General features: G+C 42.0%; 1 protein-coding gene across 1 annotated transcript in view; it reads right to left on the bottom strand.

Moving 5' to 3' along the window:
* The window catches only part of LOC116044913 (kinesin-1 heavy chain), a 31,664-nt gene that overhangs the window by 12,457 nt on the left and 5,358 nt on the right, over positions 1–13,849 (bottom strand). The window contains exons 2-14 of the mRNA XM_031292442.2: positions 11,336–11,423; positions 10,861–10,934; positions 10,655–10,759; positions 9,801–9,849; positions 8,172–8,227; positions 7,996–8,083; positions 7,787–7,911; positions 7,493–7,597; positions 4,111–4,256; positions 3,640–3,788; positions 2,646–2,833; positions 563–631; positions 118–324 (exon numbers count right to left, since the gene is read on the bottom strand). Coding sequence (XP_031148302.1) covers positions 118–324; positions 563–631; positions 2,646–2,833; positions 3,640–3,788; positions 4,111–4,256; positions 7,493–7,597; positions 7,787–7,911; positions 7,996–8,083; positions 8,172–8,227; positions 9,801–9,849; positions 10,655–10,759; positions 10,861–10,934; positions 11,336–11,423 — 1,449 coding nt within the window. The remainder of the gene's footprint in view (positions 1–117; positions 325–562; positions 632–2,645; positions 2,834–3,639; positions 3,789–4,110; positions 4,257–7,492; positions 7,598–7,786; positions 7,912–7,995; positions 8,084–8,171; positions 8,228–9,800; positions 9,850–10,654; positions 10,760–10,860; positions 10,935–11,335; positions 11,424–13,849) is intronic.

The following is a 13,849-nucleotide window of genomic DNA, read 5'->3' as shown; positions in this document are numbered from 1 at the left end:
ACTGATTGTGTTGCGCAATTGTGTTACATATTACCATAGCCAAAAACAAAGAACAAATTAAAGGCACATGACTGAACTTAAAGCGTCAAAGTGGCTTTGGGTCTGTCCCCAGCTCACCGATTTCTGGCAGAGCTCCTCGCTGATGGCCTCGAACTCCTTGGTCTTGTCCTCCACCTCCTGGCTCTTCTGGTCGTAGTTGACGGCCAGCTCCTCCAGAGCCTGCAGCACCTCCTTCACCTCGTCCTTGGAGGCCTCGTTCTCCGCCTGCAGGCGGTTCAGCTCCGCCTGCAGGTTCTCGTGGTCGCGGCGCGACGACGCTAGAAGCTGCAAGCGTGGGAGGGAAATGCAATTGAGTTACTTGTTTTCATTTAAATGAACGCTGCAGGAATTAGTCAATGTCTGATACAATATGGATGAATAAGCAATTAGCATTTTGTTCTGTTAAAGCCATAGTGCGTAGTTTCTGTCTCCCCCGTGAGGAATTCTAAGTAATGACAACAAGACTTGTTGCATCCACATGATACAAGCCTTCCATGATCGCGCACGTGACCCCAGTACTCACCTCATCCTGGTCCAGCATCTGCTGCTTCAGCTTCTCAGCCAGCTGGCTCTGCTGGTTGATTTCCTCGTCCTGTCAGGTGCAGAGAGACAAAGGGACATTAGCCTTCACGGCAGCAACAGCACGTATCCCTGGAGACGCTCGGCACAGGGTGGCAGATGACTGATAAATGAAAAAGCTTTGGATGATATAAAAGGAACACTGCTTTTATTTACTTGTTATAGGGACTGCTGAACCCCTGCTAAGCAAAGATATGGATTTTTGTATGAGGATAAATGGGTTTAGTTTGAATGAATTTGAATTTTCGTTTGAATAACGACCAGGGCTAATTTTCAGTAAGCAAGCGTTCTGCATGAAAATGTTTTTAACATTTAAATTAAAATGTGATAGTGACAAAAATTTAATTAAAAGTTGGATTTCACAAAGACATCCACCAACTACAGAATGCCTCTCTCTTCAGGCTGTATTTTGTCAGACCAACCAGTGGGACATCTAACAGTAGGTGACATCTATGGATTAACATTTATTTCTAATGAATTTAAAGACATCTGGTGGAAATATGATCCAAAGACCAGCAGGAACATGTTAAGGTAGTTACACACCAACCAGACGGCCGACCGTCGGCAGTAAAGCCAGTCCGACTGATCAGTCGGGTCCCGAGGTCCAAAAACATACCTCAGAACACACTGAGGCGACGCCGACTTGAGCGTACGCTCTGCGCGTGCGCGAAACGTAATACGTCTCCATAGCAGCAGGCGGCGCTGCTCTGTATTGTTTCCATTAACAGTCTGATTATTTACCAGAAAATGAAAACCGGCAGCTGATTGGACAAACGCGTCACGTGGGTCTTTTTTCTCCAGAAATTCACAGCCAGACTGTCATGGCGGCTCGTTCAGAATACGATCTCATATTTTACTAAAATAGTTCACCGAAACGTGTTTCTGAAAACATTTTAAGAGAGAAATAGGCCGTGCAGTTGCTGAATCTGTCTTCATTTCAGATCAACAAAGGTCAGTTTAAAAAAGATTTTCGTCAGATTTTCAGAGGCTCATCCCGCTCGCCATTTCCGGGTGAGTCCCGACTGCCCTGTCTCCGACTGAGCATGTCGGGTCGGCCCAAATGAAGGCCGACGGCTCCTCCGACGGACGACAGCACGGAACACACTGAACAGACTTGAGTCACCGGCCTCGCCAGACTGTCAGACGGCCGATAATCGGGTTGGTGTGTCAGCACCTTTAGAATCAAACAGTCGCCTTGCTTCTCTCTAATCTCATTTTAAAGTGCTCATATTCTGCTTTTTGGCTTTTTCCCTTTCCTTTATTGTGTTATATATCTTTTTGTGCACGTTATAGGTTTACTAAGTGAAAAAGCCCAAAGTCCCCCCCCCAGTGGGACTTACCATCTCCAACAGAAAACACTGTTCACAAACTGCTCCAAACAGCTCTATTGTAGTCCAGCCTTTACTTCAGAGACAAACGTGGTCACTTTGGAACACATGTTATAATGCTCACCTAGCTGCTAGCATGGCACGCCCTCATACTCTGCTTCTGACTGGCTAGTAGTCCTTACCTAGCTACTGAGCATGTGCGATTCCCAACAAAGATAGAACAGCAGTGAGATGTCTCACTCTGTAGCTAAAACAGAGAGCTCAACACACAGGGTGAAAAGAGGAGCTGCAGCAATGTGCAGTACAACAAATATATGGTGGTTTTTGAAAATTAAACCATGTAAACATATTCTGGTACAACCTCTAAATACAATTATGAACCTGAAAATGAGCAAAATATGAGCACTTTAACATACATTAGATGGAAACCATGAGGCTTGAATCAGAGGAATGTCTCTTTAGTTACCTAGCTAGGCATGTCATCATGTCATTCTTCATTTTAATTTTTTTTTTTGCTACAGATTCGATCAGTTTCCCTTCAGATAACCTACAGCAGTTTTAAAGTGACATTTGCATATTTTATGATGAAATTCATTATCACGTCATGTGCGAGTAGTGTGTAAAACCGGTATACATAATGTGCTAGTCTACAAGCCCACATTCATAGCCCAGTTCCACACCTCCTGGCCTCTCCCTCACCTTATCATCCAGCTGTTTGTAAAGCTTGGCCAGCTCCACCTCACACTTGTCCTTCTCCACGTCGGTGAGGCGAACCGTCGGCACGTTGGGCGTGGAGGCCTGCTTCTCGTTGATTATGTTGTCCAGGGCCTGCACCTCGGCGTTGGCCTTCTCCTTGTCAAACTGCTCCTCCACTGGCACACTTTCCCCTGGGGTGGGAGCACACACACACACACACACACACACACACATATTAGGTTTGTGTATGTGAAGAGCTTCTAGTGTTCTATCACATATTAAGCTTGTGTGTGTAAAGAACTGTATTTGTTCCATCACATATTAAAGGTGCTGTAGGTAGGATTGTGAAGATCCAGGACTTTTTAACATCAACAACTTCTCAGCCCCTCCCCCCACGAGGGAGAATGAATGCGTGTGCCTGAGCAGTGATTGACACACAGTTAGACACCCCCCCTGGCCCTGATTTGTGCATCTGAACAGGGAGCGGTGGATTTTTGCAAATCCCACTACAGGCTGTAGGTGGAGCCAGAGGAGACGGATTGTTTTTTTAATGACCTGCTTCATGTAGTTCTACTGGAACATAGGGTCAGTTTCAGCAGATATGACAGAAAGTTAGTTTTATAAGTCTTACCTACTGCACCTTTAAGTTTGTGTGTGTAAAGAGCTTTATTTGTATTATCCAATTAACAAATAAGTTTAAAGTAAGTTGTCCATGATGCACTGTAGACCAAGCCAGCCATTTAAACTACATGCAGTGGGCAGACTGACCACAAAGACAAAAGCGCCATCACTCCTAGGTGTTAATGCATTACACCGATACAAAGAGGTGTGCTGATGTTTTCCTATAGTAGGAATCAAAGACAACATCCGTTTGTGGCATTGCAACCTGCAGTGAAACCACTGAGTCAAAGAATCAGGATCAAACGTGAAAAGTTGTACAGCATGGTTTCATTTTTCTAAGGAATCTGTGGAAGAATAAGAGAGTCCAGCTCCTCACCGTTCCTCCAGCGGTTGAGCTCGTTCTCCAACCAGGTGACCGTGCTCCTCAGGGTCTTGTTCTTCTCCTTCTCCCTCTCATATTTCTGCTTCCACTGCTCTGCCGTCAGCTCCACGTTGACAGTGACCGTGTTCTTGATGGTCTTTGCTCTGGGTGTGGGGAAAAAAAATTCCACTTGAAAAACTTGAACATGAAAATAATAAGGACATTTTATGCACTATTATTCCTTCAAAAAACCAAGCTTGAACCATCCATCCATCTGGCCCAAATGTGACAATGATTATGAATACATGTATGGTTTTCCATAACTTTCCTACACCTTTACATGGACTTCTTAAACTCTATTTTAAAGTATTATTATTATTTTTTTTAAACTGCATTTTTCTTTTTTAAAGGGGTCTCAATTTAAAAGTATTTATATTAGAAATGACAGAGCAGTGTGGCTTGTTTTGGTTCTACTGGCCTACCGACCTTTGTCCGAACATGAGGGTGGATTTGGTTTCGGCCTCATTATAGGAGGAAGGCGAGCAGCAGATGACGATGGTGGTTCGACAGTTACCGCCCAGCGAGTCCTGCAGGATACGGGTCATCTTGCTGTCTCGGTAGGGGATGTAGCCCTGGTATACACACAAACATATACAGGAACATTTCAGCAGCAGAAACACAAACAGAAACTTACTGCGGTGGCGCCTACAAACTTTCAGAGAAAATCTGTGTTATGGTAAAAAAAAAAAATAATAATCTTTGAATCACCAATTTTCTCTATTCATCAAATAGTTCAAATAAATAACTGACAACGTGCCTTTTGACCGAGATGCTTTTATATCTAAGCTTGACCACCTTGATTAGAGATTATTTTACAGTAATACTAGGGGTGTAACAATATATATCGATAAAATCCCCAACGATCCCATATTACTGATACAAAGTGAAAATATCGATACATATCGTCATCTTTGGGATGCGCCTTTATTTTGAAATTTCTAAATTATAATTATTCCTTTTATGAAAGATTAGTTTGATTTGAATTAAAGCTTTAGTGCGTAACTTTTTGATATTAATGAACGTCCGTTACATTCCAGCCGTTGTCAAATGAGTTTCTACAAAGCTAATTAAGACTATCAGCTCCACACCTCTCTCTATTTCTCAGTAGGACTATGTTTAGAAGATTGTGGCGTCCGGTGACTTTCCCGCGCCGAAACTGGAGTGCAGATAATGACCTCTTCTGAAGAGTCCACCATGTTTTTTTAATCCTCCGTGTCCTCCTTGGCTACTAGCATGTGGACGCGCCGACAGTCTTGTTGTCATTACTTAGAATTCCTCACGGGGGACGACAGAAACTACACACTATAGCTTTAAATCTCTACAGCAAGACACGTTAATCTGCGCTGCTCCTGGCGAATAAAGGTGTTTTTTTGTGAAAAGCGACACCAAAAACCCCTCTTTTTTTATTATATCATTATGACAATATAGGAATGTGCAAAATAGGTATGTAGTAAAGGCCGGGCAGCAGGGAAACACGGCAGTAACAATGACGGAATCATTTCATTCGTTAATCTCAACGTTCATTGGCGTGGGCTATGGCGGTATTGGTGTTAATGGCCTGATAGAGTGAATATTCAGCCATTCATCCCCAGCATTGTGGCACGTGCATTTCTTCAGATGTTAACTACTGTTGTTGTTGTTCAGGGTGATGCAGGACAGACGGGAGCAGGCCAGACAGGACCTGAAGGGTCTGGAGGAGACTGTGGTGAGTTCATCTAAACTGAAAGCTCTTATTGTAGCTATTATAGTAAGGGGTTACATTACCTCCTTGGCTACTAGCAGCTGCGTGGAGGAGGGGGGGGGAGGCGCGTGCGCGATCACGGAAGGCTTGTGTCATGTGGACACGCCGACAGTTTTGTTGTCATTACTTAGAAGTCGTGGTGGGCAGTGGTGGCCTAAAGGTTAAAGAAGCGAGCTGGTCACCGGTTCAATCCCCAGACCGACAGGATCAAATCTGGGTGGGGAAAGTGAAAGAGCAGCGCTTGTCCCTCCCTCATTACCATCACTAAGGTGCCCTTGAGCAAGGCCCTTAACCACAACGGCTACAGTGGAGCTGCTCAGTGGGCAGCAGATCAGACTGTGGTTGTACTGGTCGTACTGGGCAGCTTCCAGGTATCAATGTGGAACTGTGTGAATGTGATCAGGACCTACGCACTAGCTTCAATGACAATTTAATGACAACATATTTTGGTTGCTTTTTGTGAATATATATAAATGTAACTGATTGTGTTAAACGGGCTTATGTATCGTCTTGTATCGGTCGCAGGGCTCTGAATTGTATCGAAATCCTATTGTGGCAGACTTTACTGTATAATATATATATATATAATGTATACTGTAATAACATCAAATATTGTATCGTCCAAAGAATCAATAGAATATCTTATTGTGGTAAAACATGGGATTTACACCCCTAAGTAATAGTCAACATGATAAACCCCAGAGTTAGACGGAGAAAAGAAATACAATAGAAAAGTATGCTATTGTCTGTTAGGATAATACAATTAAACATGCGGTGCCTGCGGTCCTGAAACTGAAGAAGGGGCGTGTGATTTCACCAGCACAGAAACAACAGGATGCTATGGCTTCAGTTACAGTTCTCATGAGTGAAGTAAAACCAGACGGCAGTTAAATGTAACTTGATATATGATTAGTATTGATACAGACAGCTAAGCTGCAGCAGACTGTTATAATTCTTAAGACACCACGATGCTCAGTCAGTAGTGTGACTTCTCACTGTACAATGGCTTGTTTGTTTCAGACCATCACAGATATATCAGAGGCTGTCTGCTCCAGGTCGTTTACAGAGCCAAGGCGCCCAAGAACAAACCAACTGTTTCTTGAAGTGAAAAGTGTGAGATCGCTACGAAGCCGCTAAAGCAAAACATTGCTTGGAGGAAAGCCGCTATCTGCTCGAGTTATTTCTTGCGACACAAAGGACCTGTAGATGGTGGGAAATGGCACTGTCACAGTAAGAGAAGTGAAAAAGATGCAGGTTTTCCAGATGCACACCTAGCTTTGGGGCTGTGCAGCTAGTAAACACCGCATTCACCTTCTGTCTGCTACATCAACAGTTATGTCTTTGAGTTTAAAATGCTATAAAAAAAAACACCTTTGGGGACAAAATCATCACCTAAGGTTATAGCAGATCTAACATTTGTTGTGCTGAATAAGAAAAGAAAAACACATTTGGGCTCATTATGTGCTGAAGTAACGATTAAAGCTTAACTGACAAGACAACAGTGCCACAGTAACCTCAATTAGGAAACATACTGGATCATTCACTTTTACAAACAGTGCAAATTAAAAGACCACAACCCACAGAACACCACAGTATATTCAGCAAATTGATCTCCTTAACGAGCCCCTATTATGCTTTTTTGGGATTTTTCCCATCTTTTGGTCGGTTAGCTTTTTGTGTACGTAATACACACACATTTCACTCCAAATGGAGCTTTCTCTCCCACAGACATACAGCACTTTTTCCTAACTGCCTGAAATACTTCGCCCACATTCCTGTTTGAAATTCCTCGATTATTAATTGAGAAGGACCAATCACAAAAGAGTGGGCCAGCTGACCAATCAGAGGAGACTGGGCCAAAACAGACCGTTTCAGGCAGAGGCACTGCAGCAAAGGGCAGTATGAAAAACATAATACATTTTTTTAAACATCAAAGCATGTAAACCTATTCTAGGAGACCCCAAGAGTACAAATATGACACTGAAAAGGAGTATAACAGGGGCTCCTTAATTGCACCAACAGATTTAAGAAAACACCACCAAAGAGAGTTGAAGTAGAGTTACTGACCGATCCTTCAGCCAGAGCCGAGATGACGTTTCCCAGGGACGACAGAGACTTGTTGATGTTCTTGGCTTCATCCAGCACAGCTCCCTCTGCTCCCGTTTTACTGACCTGAAAAAAATCACAGACCATAACCTCAACCAGGTCTCAGGCAGCACAATGTTTGAGACTCCAACCCAAGTAGGCAATACAGGAAAATGGATCAAGCTAAAATGTAGACTACAGTTCTTTATGTAAAAAAATAATGAATAAGTCAAAAGGAATCTACCTCTAATATGTATGACAGATGGTTCTCTGTACCTTTTCACTGCCAGCCAGATCCACCAGGTAAAGTTTGCCGCTGAGCTTCTGCTCTGTCTGGGTGTTCTCCTGCTTGACGTTTATCAGGAAGATACTGTGACTCCTGGAGCTGTGCTCGTTCATGTCTAAAAAAACAAAAACATCAGTCTCAAAAATGCTAAAACTACAGCCAATGGATTTGTGAAACAGACTACAGGGTGGTCTCTTACTTGTAACTGCTACGTGTCGGTTTGATTTGCCTTCATCAATGGTATCCATGACCTCATCGGGACTGCAGACAAATCTCTCAGTGCAGCCCTTTGAAGAAAAATCAATATGTGGTTAGATGGTCGGCCTTCACTAACAGGTTTTTACCAGGTACTACTTGCAGGCAGTTGGGTCTCACCTTGACATATGGTACTCTGTTCTTGTCTTCATGCACTGACAAATTGGTCTTTGACACTGGAGATGAGAGGGAAAAAGGTGTCAGGGAAACTGACCTTGCACTACAACCACATGGCATTCTGTGGGTGTACCACTGCCCTGAACATTAAAAAATGTAAACATTTATATAAATATGAAGCTAAATTCTGTGTGTGCCTAAAGCCTTTGCCTCCAATCCCACTGCTAGTGCGGATGGGCTCTGGTCATCACATCGCAAATGCTCTTGGACATGAATGGCTCCCATCAGCAAATAACTTCTGAAATGTTTCCCCGTTGAACAGTTTACACTGTGTACGAGCTCGAAAACTTCCCCTCAGCAGGTTTATATACCTGAGCTACAACTGTTGGCCAATTAGAACAGGTATTGTGGGGACTGTTTTCAAGTCTATTTAATAAATGTCCTGTTTGTTTAACTAAAATGAATCGCTAACAAATATAGTTATCACCAAGTCAGAGGCTACGTTTAGACGGAAACGATCTGAAGAGAAAACGCAAAAGTGGCGTCGCGTTCTCACTTTTTATTCCGCGTTTAGACGAGCGATTTGGGGGGAATCTGCGTGCATATGGTGACGCAAAAGTGTGTGAAATTCGATGCAGTATGCATGCCAGGCGGCTATGTGGTAGTGTGAAGCACTGCCACACTACACCACCAAGTCCGCGCGCCTGCGTAGAACCTTCCTTCTACTTCTCTCCCTCTCCTCTCCCTAGTAGCGCGAAGCGAACAACAAAAGCTGACAATTTTGTCTGGACAGACCGTTCTCTTAATTTACATCCATGGAACAGACAAGGAGGTGGCGTTATTGCTCCAAACAACGCACACGGCGCGTGTAAACAGGGCCATAGTGTTTTTGACATCCCCGTCAAAAAGAACTGGCTAATATGAGAACCTACATGTACAACAGAAAAAAACTTTCTAGTTTCTGCAGCTCATTTTGACACTAGTCAAGGTGATGATCAATATCACACACTTGTCGCGTTTTTATGGGTTGATTGTATGTAGAATACACATTTAAATTAACAACAAAGTCCGTGTGTTTACAGCTACCATCGTCCTCCATCATGTTTGCAACACTGACGCTCGTTCATTTTTTTCCCCCCGACGTTTCACGGCTTTTTAGCAGCTCGTTCTGTCGCGTCTGTTAGGGCTGTGCAATTCATCCAAATTTAAATCCTGATTACGATTTCAGCTACAATGATCACAAAAACACAAGAATTGGAAAAAAAAAAAAGATTATTTTTGCACATCATGTTTTGCAGGTAAACTCTTACTTTGTCTTGTGTTCTGAATCTAAGTGACAACAAATGTTCAAATGGGAAAAGTATTCAGGGAAATTTCACAGTTCAAGTTGATTTCACTGTTGATTTGTTTGACTTTTTTTTACCATTTCTTAAGTTCAATTTATTGCAACATCTTTCCAAAGTCAATGAGTAATCGTGTTAAATGATCCCGATTTCCACATTGACCAAAATAATGGCGATTATGATTTTTTTTTCCATAATGGAGCAGCCCTAACGTCTGTGACCACTGTCCAGTACGACTAGATGCAGGAGGAGAGGTACAGTGTTCACCGCACCATTTACAGCCACTTACCATCCAGAAGGTCCCGGATCTTGTCTAAGTAAATTTCAAAATACGAAACCTGTGAAAAGAGAAGAAGCCTCATTATTTGACAAGCCAGCTGAGAGATCAGACCAGAGAATCGAGATAAACACAGGGAGCTGTTTTCATACTGCGGATGATAAAACAGCACAGAAATATACAGGTTTAAAAAAGAAATAATCACGCACAAAAGACAAAGACGGCATCAAATCCAAACTATATTATGAATAAGGGGAAAAACCCAAGAGGCACAGGGAAAAAAAGGTGCAAAAAGTGTTTTGAGATTGGTTTCTCATAATCTTTCCAGGATCAGTTTGATGGATTTCTTCACATTTGCCTGATAGCAAACACTCTGGCTGTGTTTTCCTTTAGAGTCAACACTGGTATATTCTGAAGAGCAAACAATCTCAATCCTAATTAAACTGGATCCAGTTAACGCCTCATCGCTTACATTTTCACGCTGCGTTTATTTCTCTCATTCTCAACGCAAAAACGTAACGGCATGTGTTGTAATGCCTGAGTAGAGATCAACACACACGGTGGGGAGTCAGCCAGGAACTATGATGCAGCAGCTCCAAGTGACATGTTACACAGCACTTACATTGTCGCCAGAAAAATGCTTAGTAATAGCAAACTGCAAAACAGGAAGTACTTAGCACCCACAGTTTGAAATAGTTTTGGTAAGCCATAAGTATCAGGTTTTTAAAACACATTATCTGGAGCTGGAATCTGAATTTGGGGGTACGAAATGCCACTTCACATTTGGAGGGTGGCGTCTCTCTATGCACTGCAGCACTTCTCAGCCGGTGGCGGGACAGGTCGGCAGCCCCCCTTTAACTACTTACTTTGATATGAAACTCCAAGTTTTCATCCATGGAATAGATGTAGTTGAAGATATCTTGAACTATCCTGGGGATGATGCCCATTGCATCTGTGTCATGGAGATTCCCCTGCAAACAGAGAGCACACAAAATGTGAGGATGTGAAGATGCAGCCAAAACAAGACGCACGTTATTTGAAAACACCGCCAGTTCTTAGAAATCATCCCTACCTCCATGGTGTGCGTTTTGCCGGATGAGGTCTGCCCGTATGCGAAAATCGTTCCATTGTAGCCCTCCAGGACATCTACAAGACACCACACAGGAGGGCTTTTGCATTCGAGTCAAGATTTATCAAATCACACTTTATTTCTATAGCAAGTTGCATGCAAATCAAGGTAACACAATGTGCTTTTTACACAAAAGCGACTCAAAAACAATTACACAGAGAACCAGTGCGTGCACAGATCTACGCAGGACTTTAAATGTTTAGAACACACAGCCACACACAACAACCAAAGCAAACCATACAACAACAAATAGTTATTCATAGACTTTAGTAAAAACCAGGGGTTTTAGTGTGTTTATAAAAGAGTCCAGTGTGGGAGCTTCTCTCTTAAAAAGGCGGGGCTTGTGTCCCTTTCATTTGTCGAGTACGTGCCTCTAAAGAATACGTCACGCTGATTAAAACACAAAGAGAGAGCTCACCTTTGACAATCTTCTGGGCGCAGGCGTTGTACACTTGCTCCTGTGTTGTATTTGACTGGAACACTCTGTCGAACATGTACGGTTTGCCCTGGAGTGAGAGAGAAGGGCGAGTCAGTTGACGGCCGTACGACCAACACAAAACCCACTATTGTGTAACCTCGTTAAAAATAACAATCTGTGACATGTTTTGGTAAACGGTGCGCTACTTTCTTTCACCAACTAACGAACCAACCAACACAACGGCGAGTCAACATTAGTTGGACACCGAGCATCTGACAGGTGCTTTCAGAGACGTTTTGCATTCTGCACTGTAACAGCAGTTAGTTTAGAATCAATAGAGCACGGGCGGGGGATTTCTGCCATGGCTGAGGTGGCGGGGGGGAAACAAAGATCTATAGAGCTACAAAGATGAGTCAATTAATTGTCAACTATTACATTACTCGCAAACCACTTTGATACTCGATTAATCCGCTTGAGTCATTTTTTTATTACTGTTTTTTCTGATCGCTATGACAATTTTTTCAATACTTTAACTACTTTAACTACTTTCCTAAACTCTTAACGCACCAACACACAATTGACAAAACAGTCATGCTCAAAATCACACATTGTAAACTAAACTCTAACACTAATTTTCAAAATACAATAATTCACTAAATGTCCACCAAAACAATGCAAACGTGTCTCAAAATCAAATAATTCTTCCAAAACACTAACACATGTTCTCTTCCAACAGGAACATTTAGTCAATCACGCACAATGTCATAAAAACACTGACATCAGATGGAATTACAGAAACTGTATTATTTTATATGCGTCAGGTCTGCCCTTATACAATAGACAACAGTATATTGTATTGACCATAGATTGTGTTTTACACTGCAGTTTCTCTTGAAGCCTCTCTACATTTTTGTTTTGTTGGGTTTAGTAAATGCATGCATTTGGTTTCTTTTGCTGCAGAAATTAAATACAAAAAATGAATGACCCATCTCAGAGTAGCTTCATAGAATGTACGGTTCATGAAAAGAAGACAGAGACAGAAGTGTCCTGGTACTCGTCTTCCTCTCACTCGTGCAGCAATTTTCCTTACTTTCTTTGTGTTCATCTTTATTGTTCCTTTTCCACACAAAATAGGTCCTCTTTTACTGTATGTACTACAGTAACATATGGTCATGTGATTGAAAGAACCTCAACACCTGAGTGTGTGAATCAGCTGTGATTGACCTATTTGCATAGCTTCAATCAGCTGTTTCTCAGCAGCAATGGAACAAAATGGAGGGGGTATATTTGTGTTTATTTGTGAACAGCTGTTCACTTTGACTTTAGCCTACACCTTAGGTTTAGAACATGATGTTATCTGTTCTGACATACAGAGTGAAAGCATTTGTAAATTGGTCAGTAAAGATCCGTTGTTTTGGTCTTGGTTGAGCTTGTGTGTAAAAGAAGTTCAAGCATTTTAAATTAGTGTTAACTGGATGCATTTTGTGTCGAAGCAACAAGAAATGTGTTAAATGTATAGCCCAGGGGTCACCAACCTTTTAGAAACTGAGAGCTACTTCATGGGTACTGAGTCATACGAAGGGCTACCAGTTTGATACACTCTTCTGAAATAACTAATTTGCTCAGTTTGCCTTTAGTTATATATGATTATTAATAATTAATGATACTCATCTATGTGAAGACACTGATCACGTTAATGATTTCTCACAATAATTACCAACAATGACTTAACAAGGTGGGAAACAGATAATGTCAATATTCAATTTTCATTTTTAGAACAGGCCTGAGGGCTACTCATGTGGTCCTTGGGGGCTACCTGGTGCCCGTGGCCACCGTGTTGGTGACCCCTGGTATAGCCTATGCAGACGGATGTTGTGCTAACTGTGTTAAGAGTTTAGGAAAGTTGTTAAAAGTATTGAAAAAAGAAAGTGTCATAGCGATCGGAAAAAAAACTGTAACAATAAGTCAAAACTCTCTGATTCCAGCTTGTTAAATGTGAATATGTTTCTAGTTTCTTCTCTCCTCTGTGACAGTAAACTGAATATATCTGAGTTGTGGACAAAAGACATTTGAGGACGTCATCTTGGGCTTTGGGAAACACTGATCCACATTCTGCACCATTTTCTGACATTTTAGAGACCAAACAACTAATCGAGAAAACATTCCACAGACTTATCGACAATGAAAACAATGATTCGTTGCTGCCCTAAAGACCCACATATAAACTCAAACTTCAAAAAAAGAAAGGGCATCTGCTAGAGATGGCCCGATACCATTTTTTGCTTCCCGATACCTATTCTGATACCTGAACTTGCGTATCGGCCGATACCGAGTACCGATACCATACCGATACTGATACCAGTGTGTCATATTTTATTATGTTTTAACAGCTGTATATTACTATCCCTGTATGGATGATATGATGTATAACAGCTGTATATTACTATCCCTGTATGGATGATATGATGTATAACAGCTGTATACTACTATCTCTGTATGGATGATATGATGTAT

Source organism: Sander lucioperca, chromosome 9, assembly GCF_008315115.2.
Source record: "Sander lucioperca isolate FBNREF2018 chromosome 9, SLUC_FBN_1.2, whole genome shotgun sequence".
Classification (NCBI taxonomy): domain Eukaryota; kingdom Metazoa; phylum Chordata; class Actinopteri; order Perciformes; family Percidae; genus Sander; species Sander lucioperca.
The sequence above is the reverse complement of the archived record's forward strand: the minus strand, read 5'-3'. Positions and strand labels throughout refer to the sequence as shown.